This window comes from Mixophyes fleayi, chromosome 4 (assembly GCF_038048845.1).
Source record: "Mixophyes fleayi isolate aMixFle1 chromosome 4, aMixFle1.hap1, whole genome shotgun sequence".
Taxonomy (NCBI): Eukaryota; Metazoa; Chordata; class Amphibia; order Anura; family Limnodynastidae; genus Mixophyes; species Mixophyes fleayi.
Genome location: NC_134405.1, coordinates 26,705,204 through 26,722,835, shown reverse-complemented (window position 1 = coordinate 26,722,835; position 17,632 = coordinate 26,705,204). Strand labels below are relative to the sequence as shown.

General features: G+C 38.4%; 1 protein-coding gene across 1 annotated transcript in view; it reads right to left on the bottom strand.

Annotated features, from left to right (window-relative positions):
• LOC142150586 (galactose-3-O-sulfotransferase 4-like) overlaps positions 1 to 17,632 on the bottom strand; it is a 53,070-nt gene that overhangs the window by 11,163 nt on the left and 24,275 nt on the right. Inside the window, exons 2-3 of the mRNA XM_075205787.1 lie at positions 8,843 to 8,947; positions 136 to 166 (exon numbers count right to left, since the gene is read on the bottom strand). Of these exons, the coding sequence (XP_075061888.1) occupies positions 136 to 166; positions 8,843 to 8,947 (136 nt within the window). The remainder of the gene's footprint in view (positions 1 to 135; positions 167 to 8,842; positions 8,948 to 17,632) is intronic.

The following is a 17,632-nucleotide window of genomic DNA, read 5'->3' as shown; positions in this document are numbered from 1 at the left end:
CGGGCTAGAACTTTGACCCGGGGAGCCTTTTACTGGATGGATTTGGTTTGTTTGTCTGTCCAGATATGCATTCGGACTCCCCTTCACCGACTGGGATGAAAACAATGCAAGGTGGTCCAGATAGATATTCTGGACAGGTTTTAAGAGGGTTAGGGTCCCGTCGGACCTCCATTGGTGTACACTCAGCAGAACTTTGACCCGGGGAGCCTGTTCTGGGCCTTCCACTGGTTGGATTTGGTTTGTTTGTCTGTCCGTTCACACATTCGGACACCCATGCTCCGATTGGGATGAAACCAACGCGAGTTAAGTCCAGTTGGACCCTGTCCAAGGTTTTAAGAGGCTTTGTGTCCTGGTCGGACATCCTGTTAGTGTACACTGGGCAGAACTTTGACATGGGGAGACAGTTCTGAGCCTTCCACTGGATGGATTTGTACGAAAATTTCACAGACTGCAAAAATTGGATCCTAGAAGTCATACTAGGGAGTTGAGGTTCCAGTAAGACGTCCTGTTGGTGTACGCTGGCCAGAACTTTGACCCTGGGAGCCTTTTGTGAGCCTTCCACTGGATGGATTTGGATGACATTTGATATAAAAACAAAAACAACACTGGGCAGCTACCTCATGGGTTTGTTGGAAGAGCTGTTAAGCTGCTAATTATTTTTAAAATGTTAACAGTTACATCCAACTCCTTGATAACTTAATAGCTTGAAGATATAAACAGAGGCAACGCTGGGTACTTCAGCTAGTCATATAATAAAAAATACACATGATACAAATAAACAAGAACTTATACAATAATAAAATGAAAACATAATAGCAAAAAAAATCAGAATAGCAGCAATATTTCAAATCCACTTGACACTCAAAGCAAATCACAATATATCTGTTGATGGTAACAATATTATCGCATTAAGCACAAGTCGGTATATAATATATGGGGGAAAATAATTTATTGCTACTTTGCAAAAACTCTGGGTCTCTCTTATTTTGTTGTTGTTTTAGTCTTTCTTGTACACAGTATCATAGTCCTATATAGGGAAGCACTGGCTACGGGTGATAATTGTTTGTTTTAATTACTGTTCAGATATTAATGTTCTGGACCCAAGGACCCAAGTGTGGGTGAATTATAGATATCTACACACTCTAACGATCTAAACCGTCAATATCAGGCGTCCGTACAATCATTCTTCTATTAGTGAAACTCACCCAGAAAGAAGGGTACTGGACTGAATATTCATCCACTTATGAGACCATCGTAGTTTCACCACTCGAATCCTCAGTATCTGTGTCTTGTGGTCAACACATTTTGTTTACTTAATGTAGATGAATTTCGTCGCCCTGATTTATGTTTGAAAATTAGCAATTTGACCACAAGACACAGAAAGTGAGGAATCGAGACACAGATACTGAGGATTGGCTGATGAGAACAGGAGAAACATGTAAGTGGATGAATATTCAGTCCAGCTCCCTTCTTTCTGGGTGAGTTTCACTAATACAAGAATGGTTGTAAGGATAGCTGATATTAGCAGTTTAGATCCGTAGAGTGTGTGGATCTCTATAATTCACCCATCCTTGGGTCCTCCATTATTGTCCGGGCATTAATATCTGAACAGTGATTCAAACAAACAATTATCACCCGTAAAAGAATTGGTACATGAAATTTAGAAAACTCCAACCAGCCCATGTGTTAAATCAGTAGCACCCACATTTAAAGTAGGCCTACCTCCAGCCCCAACATTAAAATAATAGTATTCACATTTAATAAATAGATTTATTTTCTTCCAACCAGCCCTGATATTAAAATAATAGTGTACATATTTAATAAATAGACCTATTCCCCTCTACCAAGCCCCAACAATAAATTAATAGTATTCCCAATTAATAAATAAACCTATTTCCCCATCCAATAAATTAATAGCATTTATGTTTAATAAATATAACCATTTTCCACAACCATAATCAACATTAAATAATTCATATTCTCATTTAATAAATAACCCAAATACATCTCACCTTCAATTAAAAGCCCCAAACCACCCCAGCATTAAATTAAAGATCCGGTTACCGCACCTTAAATTAATAGGCCCTACTTTTAATGTTTTAGCAAAGTCCCTCCTACCACTGCGATAAATGAATAGCATTTATGTTTAATAAATGCTAATTAATTCACATTTAATAAACAGAGCTTATGCTTCCCAAACAGCCCCACATTCAATTAATAGCCCTCAACTACCCCAGCATTAAATTAAATGTCCCATCACCCCGTCTTCAATTAATAGGCCTCACTATTAAATTAAATTGCCCCAATAATGAATTAAATTGTTCCACCATCACTACACAAATAAAATAGTTTCCATTAAATAATTAGCACCCACGTATACTTCGCCGTTAAATTAATAGCTTACCTTCCATCCACATTATTTTAAGCCCCCACACTTACTTTCACTACACATTATATTAAGACCCCCTCCATTGCCTCACATATTACATTAAGACCCACATTTCCTCATACATTATATTAAGACCCCCTTCCTTCCCTCACACATTATATTAAGACCCCCCTCCTTCCCTCACACATTATATTAAGACCCCCTTCCCTTCCTCACACCTTATATTGAGATGACTCCCCTCCCTTCCCTCACACTTACCTTGTTCCATCTGTGCTGTCTTTGGGTGGCAGACTCTACTGCCTGCCATTCTTCCTGTTCTGCACACATGGGCACACATACAGGGATAGGAGGAGGTCACACTTAGGGAGAGGTGGCTGTCTCCCTGCTGGCATCCTTTTAGAGCACCTGATCCATGGGGCCCCCTGACAGACCATGAGCACCTGTCCTCCCCCCCCTCAATCTGGCTCTATAATAACTATGATAAAGTTGTAGAAGGATTGCAACAGGGGGGAAGACTTCCGGTGGGAGGAGCACTGAGAGCACCAGCGTTTTATTGGAGTTGCACGCTATGTTGGGAGGCTTGGTGTTGAGCTTCTTTCGCGGCGGAGAGCTGTGGGCCGAGTCCCCGTTCAATCGGTCGAATCCTAGGGGGCAACAGGTGAACCTGGATATCACAGCCAAACTGCAATCAAGTAAGCTAGTAAAGTAATTTTATCGTTTACCAATAAAACATTGTCCAATGCGATTTGTGTGGTTCCAACGCACAATGTATTTAATTGCAAAATATGGCAGGATTTTACACCAAACCATTGTTACACATTCAAAATGTTTAAAATAAAGCAGGAAAGTATAAAACACTGAATACATTACATTTTCCTTATAGAGCTTCACCCGGGTCCATGGAACACAGCCATGCTCACATGCAGCCAGGTTCAGAGAGAGAGAGAAAGAGAGTCCGCCTTAGCTGATAAAACAGCTTGATAGTATCCAGTTTCAGTATTGAAAAAAAAACTAATGATGATGTCATGGCATGTTTCCATTGGTTCAGTATTCAGGACAGTCCAGTGTGATGCAGGTCATAGGTCAGTTCAAAGGATTTCTCTAGGAAGAGGTGATCACCTTCCCCCAACAGCTGAAAACATGTGCTTCTCAAGGAAACTGACCCAAACCAGTCTAAGCAACTTAAAACACAATGCCATTTTGATCATTCAATCTTTTATCTTCCATAACTATTGATTGCAGGAAGCGATCACAAAGCCGAAATTAGCGGATGAGAGATGGTAATGTGCAGATTAAAATGATACTAAACATGACATGTTTCCTGTAACCTGAACCTTAAATATCACTAAAGCGCACATATAACCTTAATATATATATAACTATAAACTAAATACCATCTGCTCATAAATTACAGTGGAATGGAACCATTATAAATATGAAATATATATATATAAATGAATGTGAGAGTGCGAGTGTATGCGTGCGTATTTTATCGTGCGATCGCACCGTGCCACATGTTACGTGCATACTGATCGCAATCGCATGGTAAAACAATATTAACAAATTTACTTTCGTTCATCCAATTATACGACTTCGACAAAGCTTAAGCATTATTGCTTATTCCCTCCGGAGTCTGCACATAAATTGTGGTCCCCTACTTTTCCTGCAGAGTTGCAGAGCTGTCAGAGGAGATCACTTTGGGGATAAATCACCAACTGGAAGTAATCGGTCAGGTACTCAGTAATACAGGTTATGCTAATATTTGCCGGCCTTCACAGTGTTTTCAAGCTGCCCAACTATTATCTGGATTCAAAACTTGCTGGGGCATCTGCTGGCTTATCTGATATACCATTTATAAGAAAGAGTTAAGAGAACTATTGAATTAAAAAGGGATAGGGTTTTTGAGAGACGAGAGACTATACTCTGAGCTTAATATCATAAGACTAATATATGGATACATTGGACAGAGGTTTTTATCTCTAATCGGTAAGTGCTAATTACCAGCTAATTATCAGCTGCTAATCAAACTCAATCTGAATTCAAACTTAATAATCCTTTGGTATCTGAACTATCTGAGTTATTATGTATTACTTATTATTATTATTATTTATTACTTCTATTGTAGTGGGAGCGCTAGCTCCTCAGAGACTAACTACAGATCATAAATATAAAATATAAATATAAAATATATAAAAATATAACCGAATATTTGCAGCCTCTGGTACAAGCTATAGATTCATTAGAGATTCAGCAGAGTGGGCCTCTATGAAGAGGCAAGAAAGGCAAAGAGCAAAGATCAAAGGACCAAAAGAGGAGGTGATGGGTTTCCGCTCGAAAAAGGATTAACTGCTTTTTTTTTTTTTGGACTGTCTTGACAATCAAATAACTTAATAACAGGATGGACATAAATCACGGTAAAATCTCATGGAAGTACTTGGTAATTTAACGGTTGTTTATAACCGGGATTATCAACGGAAATGGAAAATTAGACTACTGGACCTTTTTTTTATATGTACTTGGTACAATATATTATTTAAATCTATGTTATTATTGTGCTAATATTGCTGAAATGTAAATATATCCCTGTTGTTGGCTAAGACAAATCTTTAATGTCTCATTATCTTGGTATAGATTACAAGTGTTTAGATACGGTTAGATTAGTTTGTATAGGCTGATTGACTAATGAATGTGCTCCCACAGATTTGTGTAGTTAAGGATTTAATAGGAGGATTAAGTGTTAAATAATTAACAGGTTAGATATCTCTGTCTGACATTTTTTGATTGACATCTTATTCAGAATATATGTAAGCTGGTGTGGGGCTAGGGGATTCCATGCGGTAGTTTGAGTTAACTATTTGTAACAATTATTTGTGGGGGCCTTTAAAATAACAACTGGGTCAAGGTGAGACACAAATCTAGGATAAAATTTCTATTATGCATAGATATATAGATATATCAGCGGGTTGAAAACCGGCTAAATTTAAAAATACACCCACCAGATCCCAAGGGGCTGTAAGTACTGCACTCTCTTCCGAGCCTCTATCTTCATCAGTAGTAAATTCTGAAACCATGCTTAAGGCAAATCCTGATATGGTATCGTCAGCCTCTGATACCGAACAAGAAATACTTGCAGTTATTATGCCAGTTATAGAACAAAAGCCGGATAGTGTACAAACCGCTATAGCGGCAGCAGGCGCTCAAGTTGAATTGTTAAGCGAATTTTCTCTTTTGAATCTAGGGTGAGCGATGAGGAAGATAATATTGCTGTATTACAATCCACATTGTCCGCCCAATCCAAGATGATCTTGAAAACCGCAATAGGCGGAATAATCTACATTTCATTGGAATCCCAGAAACAGTAAAGGGACCGGATCTTTTTTAGTTTCTACAAACCGATCTAGTTCAAGATCTGGGTTTATCAGACAGGGATACTCCTGCTATGACAGCAGTAATCATTGAAAGGGCTCATAGACTGGGTCCAGAGCAAACTATCAATAAGGCAGGATAACCACCCTAGAGCGTTAATTGCTAGATTCCTTAATTTCAGAGATAAAAAGGCAATAATGTCATCTTATAGGCGAAAAGATTCAGTGATTGTCAGGGGTTTTAAAATTTCGATTTTTCAGGATTTTTCTCCTATAGTTTCTCAGTGGAGAAGGGAATTTGCCCCCTTATGCAAAACTCTCTTTGACAATCATACTAGATTCTCTTTAATCTATCCTGCGAGATTACGTATTGTGGATAAAGGTCAGAGATATATTTTTACTGATCCCGGCAGTCCTAAACTGCTAAATGATGAGGGCAAGAGGTCAGCACTCTAAGCCAGAATTGTATATATCCATGATTTTGTATAATGGATAATTTTCATGTGTTTGAACAAACCCCACTTTTGGTATAGTTGGTTGGGGCTTGTTATTTAATCAGGTGGAAAATAACAAAAGGGAGAAAAAGGGAAGGCAAGTACATTTATATAATGTGTATTGTCATATATGCTCTATGTTTGATCAGATTTACTTATCTACTTTATGTTATGTGTTATTTCAATACTTTGGAACACTTTAAGGGGGCCAAGAGTTTTTTGGTTTGTTTTTGGTTATTATTTAGTTCTGTTGAATTAGATACTAAGTCCGGATAAACACAAAATAATAATTGTTGTTAACATTATTCAATAAGAAACTCGGGTGCGACTGGAATTTGATGCTTTTTATGGTGAATTTATTAGCCTTGAAAATGGGAGGGAAAACTCTATTTTTTGGTTCAAAGTATTGTGTATTATATCTATTTTTTTGTTTAGATTATGACTAGTGCTTAATCGGAATATATACCTGACTTACAGATAATTAGGTGTTTTCAGGTGTTTTCCTGGAATGTGACTGGTTTGAATTCACCAATAAAACGTAAAAAGGTTGAAAAATATTTAAAATCTTTGTCTCCAGGAAACCCATTGGAATTGTGCGCAGAGTTTGTCACTTAGGGCTTCGTGGGTAAAGGATTGTTATACAGCTTCTTATATCTCAAAAAAGAGGGGAGTGGCAATAGTGTTTCATAAGCGGTTAAATTATTCCATTAAAAGCATGGTTCAGGATCCAGAGGGGAGATACATATTACTACAAGTTGTTATAGAGGGTGAAAATTCTCTCTGTTAAATATTTATTCTCCATCTCCTCCTAACCGTTATTTTTTTCTCTTATATCTCTCAATTATTGACATATAATAATACATCTAATTTGATAATTGGGAGGGGGGGGGGTTTAATACAATCATTAACCCAAAATTAGATAAATCCCATTCCTCATCTGCTCTTTCTGGTTCCCTTTGGAATAGTATACACTTATTGAAAACCCACCATGTTCTATCGGACCCCTTGAGACTGCACAACCCATTGGAAAATTCTTATACTTTTCACTCTAGGGTTCATAATACCATGTCAAGGATTGATTAAATTGTAATGGATAACCCCATTTTCTCAGGTTTGTTAACCCACAGCTTCATGGTATTGTTGTTTCAGATCATGCTCCAATTTCTATTCAGGTAAATTTTATTGCTCCGTATATCATGCAAACAATATGGAGATTTCCCTCTTATCTTAGCCAATCGGAACAATTTAATGAATATCTAAATAATAAATGGATGGAATTTACAGATGATAATTTAGAACATTGGGAAGACTCAATACTTTTTTTTAGGAGACCTCAAAGGTAGTCATGAGAGGACATATCATTGCATATTTGGCTAATAATAGAAAAGAAACTAAAATTAAATATAATTCTTTATTTATGTCTATGAAACAGGCTTTTGACACTTATACCTTATGCCCCACTACAGTCAACTTAGAAATATATGAGTCAGTCAAATAACTGCTTGAAAGTTATTTACTATCTAATGCTCATACCAATGTTGATTTTATTATAAATAAATATTATAGATGGGGGAATAAAGCAGGTAAAGTGCTAGCTAATATGTCTAAACCACCAAAGATCGGAATCGAGTACTTGTTATCAAAGATCCAAATACGGGGTCTTGTGTTTTTGATATATTGGATACACTTTCTCAGTTTAAATCATAGTATGAAGAGCTTTATAAAGCTCATCCAGCTGATTCAAAACTACACCATAAACTAACTGATGAGGCTAAGTTACCTAAACTTAATAATGTCCAGCGGGGAAAGCTGAAGTGAGATATTACAGAACAGGAGGTTAAAGCGGTAATTAAGAATTTGGCATCTAATAAATCTCCGGGTCCACATGGCTATAATGGTGATTGCTATAAAATGACATAGCCTGGTCCCTGTTTTGACTTAATTGTATCAAAAAATATTTAAGCATTATTTACCTTCTTTAAGAATAAATGAGGCTCATACTATCTTTATTCTCAAACCAGGCAAGAGCCCAGACTTAGTTTTCTCGTATAGACCCATTACTCTGTTAAACTTAGATTTGAAAATCTTGACTAAGGTTTTTAGTAAATAGATTACAATCCAATTTTAAAGTTGATCTAGGATATGCCCTATCCCAAATATAAACCTGTCCCCACATTTTAAATTTAGCTCCACCTACAATGCAACATGGTCTTGCCAAGGTGCAAAGTTACTCATTTTTTTTGCTTTACTTTCCCTACTGAATGAAGTTTAATTTCTTTTGTCAAAATAATACTCGCTTTTCCATATGAGTTAAAACTTTGCTAATGGGATTGCCTAAATATTGGAGAAAAACATAGTGAAAAATATAACAAGACTGGCAATGTTTTAGCAAATATATTAATCTAACCCTGTAAGAAAGTTTCCTCTATCACACCATCAACTGTGAGAGCCAATTGGTTCAGTCTAGCCGCTATTGATATGCGTCAGACACAATCTAGTATTGTAGTGGCAAAGAAGTTGGATAACGACATTGCAGATTTGTTGAGGTTAAGGAATTATATTTATAAAACAGAACCATTTAGTTATTTGCTCACCTCTTTGAAAAATGTGCACTGAGAAGAACTGTAAAGCCAATGGTGAAAACAATAAGACCAAAGACCTGGATTTGTAGTCTGTTGACGTGACGAAACCTCATTCTCCTGTAGAAAGAAGATGCAACTGTGAGTTATCACAAAGAGGTTGCTGCACTAACACCGTATTTTCTCAAAGGTGGCTGCAGAAATTATAAGATGTCACCCCAGGGATGGCTGCACTAACTCCAAAATCCATCAGAGGTGTCTGTCCTCATGATAGAATGATACCACAGAGGTGGAGTGAGAAGACCGGGCTCATGAGCAGCTCTTTTGCCCACTTATAACCTGTTGGCCCAAAGTCAGCATTGAGCGGTGGATGATGGTTACTGGTAAATCTACGCTTTATAATCACTTAAACAAACAACAGGAAAAGAACAGGTGTACTTTACATCAAAAATGGAAAAATGTATATACAATTGTTAAAGATAATTATATCTGAATGTAGCTTCGGCCTACTTCTCGCTGATTTCTACCATCACTTTCACTCATTGCCCCAGTAAATAATTTGATTTGCATTCCCATGTTACCTGTGTCTGTGTATATATTTTTGTTCATTTTCTGTATCATGTTGTGTCGTGGCTCACTGTTTTTGGTATGTTATGTACGGTGCTGCGGACCCTTTGTGGCGCCTTATAAATTAAAAATAATAATAATAATAATAATAATAATAATAATGTAGTTCATAGGAAAAATTGTAGATTGTGTTCTGGATTGAAAAAAGATAACATGTTATGCACATGCATCTAATTGTAAATAAAACCTTACAATTCTTATCAATATTCCCTGTTCTGTTGTTGTGAACTAGAGATGTTCACGGACCCTTGTGATGTGGTTTTGGTTTTGATTCTAAAACTACTTCGTGTTTTGTGTTTGAATCTGGTTTTGCCAAAATATCCTCGGCGGTTTTGGTTTCGGATCTGGAATTAATTCAAATATGAGAAAAATAGGTAAAATTATTTTTGAGCTACTAATTTTAGCATTAACATTCATGTACAGTCTACTTTCTAATGATCTCTACACAACTGTCCAAATTATCCCCAATTTTATCTAAAGGCAAGTAAGCTGGCTGACTAAAATTAGTGACAGAGCAGTGGCACAAACACATGACAATGTAATAAAAGATACAATCCCTATAAAACATAAAGGCACAGGAGTTTACATAAAATATCTAAATGCGGTCGCTGAATGCTGAAAATGACATTCCTGAGTTTTTGCAACAGATTGACACCAGTAGTAAGAATAAGAGGTAATTAGATGGACAGCATCATCATTAGACATTTAGACAAATAGATAGACGGAGGTTTGGCTAAACCAAAAATTAAAATATTGAAAGACAACGCGAACTATATTTTAAACGTTAGACAGCATGCATCATGCAAAGGGATGAGGGGGTAAGAATCATATCTCATTGTACTGACAGGAGCAGCATCAGTACATTTACACAAGTAGATAGACAAAGTTCTGAAGATCTGTGTAGGCAATTTAGTTGGAGAAATGCATGGGAGACAAAGAAGACTTAAATCAAAATGATCAAAAAACAGATCATGGCTCTAAAATACAGATTGCACAAGCTAATTTACAGGACTGCAAAACATCCAATGAATATAACCTTAAACTGTTTTCTACTTGTATCGTACAGAAATTACATTTTTTCTGGCACTACTATTTTTAGTAGAAGCTGAAGCAGGAGACGTGTCATGTGCAACTTGAGCTGGCAGCTTGCTCACAAGGAGCTGTTTGCATCTGTGAAGATTTGTGTCAGTTGTAAAGAATGACATTACATATGACTTACACCTAGAATCAAGCATGTTAGGGCAGCATGGTGGCTCAGTGGTTAGCACCTCTGCCTCACAGCACTGGGGTCATGAGTTTGATTCCCGGCCATGGCATTATCTGTGTGGAGTTTGTATGTTCTCCCCGTGTTTGCATGGGTTTCCTCCGGGTGCTCCAGTTTCCTCCCACACTCCAAAAACATACCAGTAGATTAATTGGCTGCTATCAAATTTGACCCTAGTCTCTCTCTTTCTCTCTGTCTGTGTGTGTATGTTAGGAAAATTAGACTGTAAGCTCCAAAGAGGCAGGGACTGATGTGAATGAGTTCTCTGTACAGCGCTGCGGGATCAGTAGCGCTATATAAATAAATGGTGATGATGATGGTTGCCAAAATGTAGTGATCAACTTTCAAGATTCTGAAAACCCTTGAGTCCTGCCAGCTACCTTCCTCCCACATCTGCCTGTTCTAAAATGGCAGATGAGAAAACGAGAGAGGGATTTATCTCAAAGATATTGTTCCAAGGCTCACAAGATCTGACATTTTTCCAAAAATAATGTTTTGTCTCATTTCCAGAACCAATTTTGGCACGAAAACCGAATCAAGTTTAGACTCGCCTCAGAATGCCAAAAATCGTATATATAATTTAATTTTTTAACGCATGCTTTGACTTGGAGTTCCACAGTTGTACGCTGTAAGATATCAGTCAATATTTTTCTATTTTTTCTCTTTCAGTAAGGGAGTGAGTGTCTTTGCTTTTAATTCAGATTGAATTACTAGAGAGCAGTGTTGGACTAGGACATGAAGGATCCACCAGGGCAATTCAGTGGCAAGGGCCCATGAAATAGTGTGTGCACAGCACCTTTTAGTTATTTGCCCCACTGAAGGGGAGTGGCCAGCCATCAAAGGTGATGTGGACATCCAATAGAAGTGATGTAAGGCCATTAGATGGGATGTGGAGTTTAGCTTAGGGTCTGTTGGGGAGAATGGTGGAAGGCGAGATGCAGCAGCTGGGGATGTCTGGTAGAAGGGAGGAGAAATGTCTAACAGGCATGTGATAGCAGTGACCAGTGTGGCAGTAGGGAAGGGCAGTGTGGCAGATGGGATGCCTGGAAGCAGGCAAGGTGGAGTGTAACTGATGAGGTGTCAGTAGGGTAGTGTGGGAAATGTTGTGTCTTGAAGCAGGTAGGTGGACTGGATATATATATCAGTGCTGCAGATAAATATCTTTATCAATCAAATTAGTGAGAAGTAAATTAGGTAAATAGAGACAAGATACTTCACAATAAATTCTCATGGTGAAATAACAGGGATGTATTGCAAGCAAGACAAAGCAGTTACAATACTATTATGCAAAATAATTTGTACATTACTGTTAATAGATATACAGAGAGCATCATAGTAATCACCATACAATACAGAGCATCTTATTGACTGTATACAACAGAGAGCATCCTAGTGACCAATATACAATACAAATAGCATTCAAGGGACTGCCACAAAATACAGAGAACATCCAAGTGACCACAATTCAATGCACAAAGCATTCACGTGACTGCCATGCAATGCAGACACCAGTGCTCAGTCACATACGCAGACTGTGCTCAATCTGCACTGTACACAGGTTTCCTCCCCACCATGGGAGAGACACACAGAGTACACACCTACATATTTACAGAGCTAATCACCTGCCCAAGGTATTTGAAGCCAGCCGTCCTCCTCTTTACAGGATATTTGTATCAAATAAACGATTTTATAACTTGTAACTCGAAAAACTGCATCTACATTGTAGAATAAAAGTTGTAAAAAACAATATGTAGGGAGGACATTCAGAAGGTTAAATATATATATATGTTGTAAGGGTCTTATGATATGAGACTCTCTATATAAGTATAGGTGCCGATTTTCAGATAACAGTAAAAGTTTGTTGATTTTGTTTACAATTTGTATAAATGGACTTCTTACACATATGAGGAGTGTTTGTTGAATACACCTGTATTTATAAATATTGAGATGTACTGTTTGTTTCTATGTTTCAAAAGATTTGTTGTATTATACGTCTTTTTAAGTGTATGTAAACTTTTAGGATTTGTGTCACAAATAGCAATTTCTTTTATACATATTTAAAGTTAAAAGTGCCGTGTGAACAGCAATGTTAATTGAGGCATAGGTGCAAACTTTACTTGGATTGTTCCGGATTCATTTAAATACCGAAACTATCGGAGTTATCCCTTAGCCTTGATAAAGATTTTTAACTTGAAACGCGTTGGTGGCAGCAGGATGGGAGGAGCTCTGTGAACCTGGGAGCTGTGGAGCAGTTTGCACATCTAGTTGCACACTGGTGTCGGCGATTTTATATGAGATTGAAAGCGCGGCTTGTTTTATGGTTATATCCAGCAATGTGTCTGGTAATAAAGAATATGTTTTTATTTTAGCCCACGAGCTTAATGGTACAATATATAAGTTCTATGTACTAACATATATCATCATCATCATCATCACCATTTATTTATATAGCGCCACTGATTCCGCAGCGCTGTACAGAGAACTCACTCACATCAGTCCCTGCCCCATTGGAGCTTACAGTCTAATTTCCCTAACACACACACACTCAGACAGAGAGAGAGACTAGGGTCAATTTTGATAGCAGCCAATTAACCTACCAGTATGTTTTTGGAGTGTATATCAGATACATTTGGTTTTTTTAGGGCAATAAAACAATAGGACTTTATTAACAGATATATTTGGATGTTTTTATGGTAATAGAAAGTGATTTCACTTGCTTTAGTGATAAATTATTACAAACATTTTGAGAATGAGATATATGTGTAGTTGAAACTGCATGTTAATATCCAGATTCTTATTCTGGTAAAAGATTATACGGATTTTATATTTCAGTCTATTTGATAGTGTATGCTTATAGACAAACCCGGATTTGTTTTTGGCAATAAAATCATACTGGCACCTTTAATTAATTTGACACATAGGATAAGATGATATTCATGCAGATTACACTATGATGAGTTTTATTTTCTGATTTTTCCACATTACACTGAAAGAAGATGAAGTAGAAAGTAGAAGAAGAAAAGTACTGTCCTCCACAAGATAAGAGTTACACAAGATTTGGATGGATTTTAACTTGATGGTTGGACTATACAATTGAATAAGTTATAGAAGGATTTGTTGTATAATATGTCCATGCCACAAATGTTATTATTATATGTTGTTATATGAAAACGGACATTAGATTGTTTCACAAGTGCTATTAGGCACTATATTGGTATTTAGTGTTTGGATTTTGTTGGAAGAAACGTTTAGTTTGAAAGGCTGCGTGTGAGGGGAGCGCAGGTTTATCTAGAAGAAAATTCTATGGTTTATAGCATTTCTTCTGCAGCAGAGTGAGGCGTATTCCTTCATACATCCCCTTATTCAGAAAACTGACATTACATGAGTAAACTAAGCAGCTTCTCAATAAGATACATGTAGGGGAGGGATTTCAGCTTCTAAACTTGGGAGAAAGTGACCATGTGAAGTGCAGACTAAGCTTGGTATACAACACAGGGCTTTCAGATGATTAACTGGCCAATCACCGATAAACAACTGTTCAGCCTGATATCGCATAAGTCTGTACACTGCAACAATGAACTATTATCATTCCAAAGCTCATCCTATTATTTCATTTGATTTTTAAACCAAACTAAAAATCTTGTTCAACGATGGAACAATGTCGTATGCACTCACGATCAGAATCTCCATGGAGTTTACATAGTCATGATCTTTACAGCCGATGGTTATGGCAGATGAAGAGCACAGATCTGAAGGTAAATGGTGTAAAACATATATATTGTGTACACAGGAATCGGCATGCTGATTGGGACTTTTGTTTTTATCAGCCGTTGGTACAATCATTATAGATAACACATCGGGTGAAAATTTCTCTAGTGTGCACCCAGCCTTACCCAGACTAGAATTATATGCTGGCCGCACACAGAACAATATATATCTGTTTCCATTTCAGCCAAAATGGACAGATCCAGCCATTTGGCACTCAAGAGTCTAAATCACATGGGTCCTATTGGTGTTGTCATAAGATGCACACACAGGTATATAATATTCATCCGTGTACTGTCTTTATGAATAATGCCCAAAAAATGATCCAACTGATTTTAAATCTTTTCTTGGGGCATGAAGCCAATATACTATAAAATGATCAAATTAAGAGTATGCAAATTACCTTAAAGCATGATCTCCACGTATATTTAAAAGACACACAAAAATGTTGAATTAATTAAAACAATATATGAGGACAATAGAGACCTAAACCAAATGCAATAAACATAGGTTGTTTGTACAGATGGAATCAGAGCAGAACATGAGAATTTTAACCAGCACACAGAGCAGGGAAGGGACTATCTATAGTTATCAATATATAAAAATAAAGAAAAAATAAGAAGAATGACATCCAATACACAGGATAAAAAAAATACATGATACAGTATTTATAATCGGACTTATTATCAAATATACATTTATTTTTCCTTTTAAATGGGCTGTCCCGGACATCATACTCTTTTTAAGAGAAAATATGTGACCAGGGAAGTGGTGATGTAGGACATCTGGTATACACCACAATATTAAAGGCAGAACATTTTTTTAATTATCCCTCAGGCTTAGACTGCCTATGGCTCTCCAATTTGTGGTTCTACAAGTCCCAGCATCCACCATCAGCCTTTGGCTGCCTGTACAACCTGCACCACATGTTGATTATATTTGCTGCAGCTTATTCACATTATCACTAACCTGATTTGCAGGCTCATTCTTTTCTCACTGTCTGGAGCGTTGCTGTAATAAGGCAGACATCCCATGACATTTACTCACAATGACAACCTGTCAACATAACCCTATAACCTTTCCATTTAATCGGTGCAAGTAACAACTTTCCCTCTTCCTATATCTCTTCCTCCCCATCCCCTCTACTCTACAGTAAGTGCATTTGCTGTCCACACCTCTCACTATGTTTACCATCACACATCAATAGAACTGCCTGCAGTCCTGCTGAAATATGATCCTGTCCACTCCCACTAGAAACAGATTTATTTTCTTGAGTATGTAAAAAAAAAACTTAAAAAATGTGTAGCCCAGATTCTGTACTAATTAGCAAGTGCCTGTGGGGGGGAACTGTACCAATACACAGAGCTCCCAGCCCAGTCTATGTCACCAATTTTCTTGGAACCAACTGTGACTTTACTACCATAAAACATCCTGTCTGTTAGGAACCCCTCCAGCCCGCACAACACAACCCGGAGTCTACTCTGCCAATCAGGTGTTCACTGGAGCCCCTGATGGTGGGGACAGACTGGGCTGCAGACTGACAGAGGGTCGTGAAGTGTGTACCGGCTGGGGAGAACCCAGGTAAGCGGAGTGAGGTCCACGCAGAGGTCAAGGGCCGGCAGCCAGTTACAATTCCAGTTAACAAGCCGGGGTCAAGGGTCACAGGCAAACAGGAGAAACGGTAAACAGGCCAAAGGTCAGGGTCACGGGATACACGAGCGAAGTCCAAATCCAAGCCCAGGGTCATACACGAGAGTTCAGCAGAATACAATACACAGGAACAGGAACAAGCAGGTCAGCAGACTGGGAGTCAGAAGCTATAACCGGCAATAAGGTAGCAGACCTCATTGCCTTAAATAGTGACCCCAACCAATCAGAGCCTAGCTCTGCAAGAATACAGCCCATTGTATTAATTAGCCCGCAGGCTATCTAGATGCGCACACGCCCAGCAGTTCCCCTTGCTGGGACGTGACGCTTTCACACTCAGCGTCCCGACCGTTGCCTAGGACGGAGGTAAGGGAGTCGCGGTGGCTGGGCACCGCCGCGGCTCGTAACACTGTCACAGCTCCTCATATGCAGCATGTTGGTTCTGACATCAAGTAGCTGTGCACTGTTATTACATACAGGTCACCTGTTCCACCATTGCATTTCATTTGCTGCTACAAATCACCTGACTGAGTGTCAGAATAGTGTGCTTTGAGCTCCGATTGGAGGAGCACAGCACACGTAGGCTACTGTGATTGGTCACTGCAGACAGTAAGTAAGGCATCGGAGACAAGTACATGAGTGGTGTTGAAGGCCCCGTCCCCCAGTGGGGAGACTTGCTTCTTACTCCAAGCAGGCCGGCTCCATGCCCGGGTGTTTCCTGGCCCGCAACCCACTCCAAGGACAATGGCATGTGGGGAGTTTGACTGGGGTGGTGCACCTGTCAAAACCGTAATGCAGATGTCCTGAGGCGAGCTCAGGGAGGACAGAAAACTCTTGTGGAGCAGAAGGGCAAAAGTTGAGTTCCCCATCCCTCCCAGTGGGGGGGGGGGGGGGGCGGGCACCAACCCAGTGGTAAGGGGAGGAGCACCCAGATGGTAGGGCCCACAGGGGATTTCCTCTGTAGCTCGTTGGGCCACTCTGACCCTGCTAGAGAGTGTACAGTAACATCTGTTTTCTGCTTTTATATTTTATATGTGTATAGACAGGGAGATGTAATTGTAAACCTTCCAAACTTGTATGAGAATAATTTAATAAATCTCTGAATATCATTCTGAAGTGATTTTTGCTAGTAATTTGACTTGTGATACAGTGCTGGTATTCCAGCTAGGTCGCCTGGTTCCTTTTTTTGCTGAGACACTGAGTGGGTAAGTTGCTTTATATGATGAAAGTTACTTTCGTATCCAATTCACTATATACTATAGTTCCAAGTCACTATATTTATGCAAATGTATACTAATGCATAGTGCATATTTCTCTGTTGTTAATTTATGCATTTTTACCTATTCCCATAGATAAGAAGAGTAAAGGCTTATTTGCCTAGTGGTCGACAGTATGTTTGAGTCAAACTTTGTCAAGAATTGATCGATACTTTTACTAGCGATTTCTTTTCAATCAAAATGTAACTGACATCTGTGGTTCAAAGTCCCCCAAAGCTGGTTCAG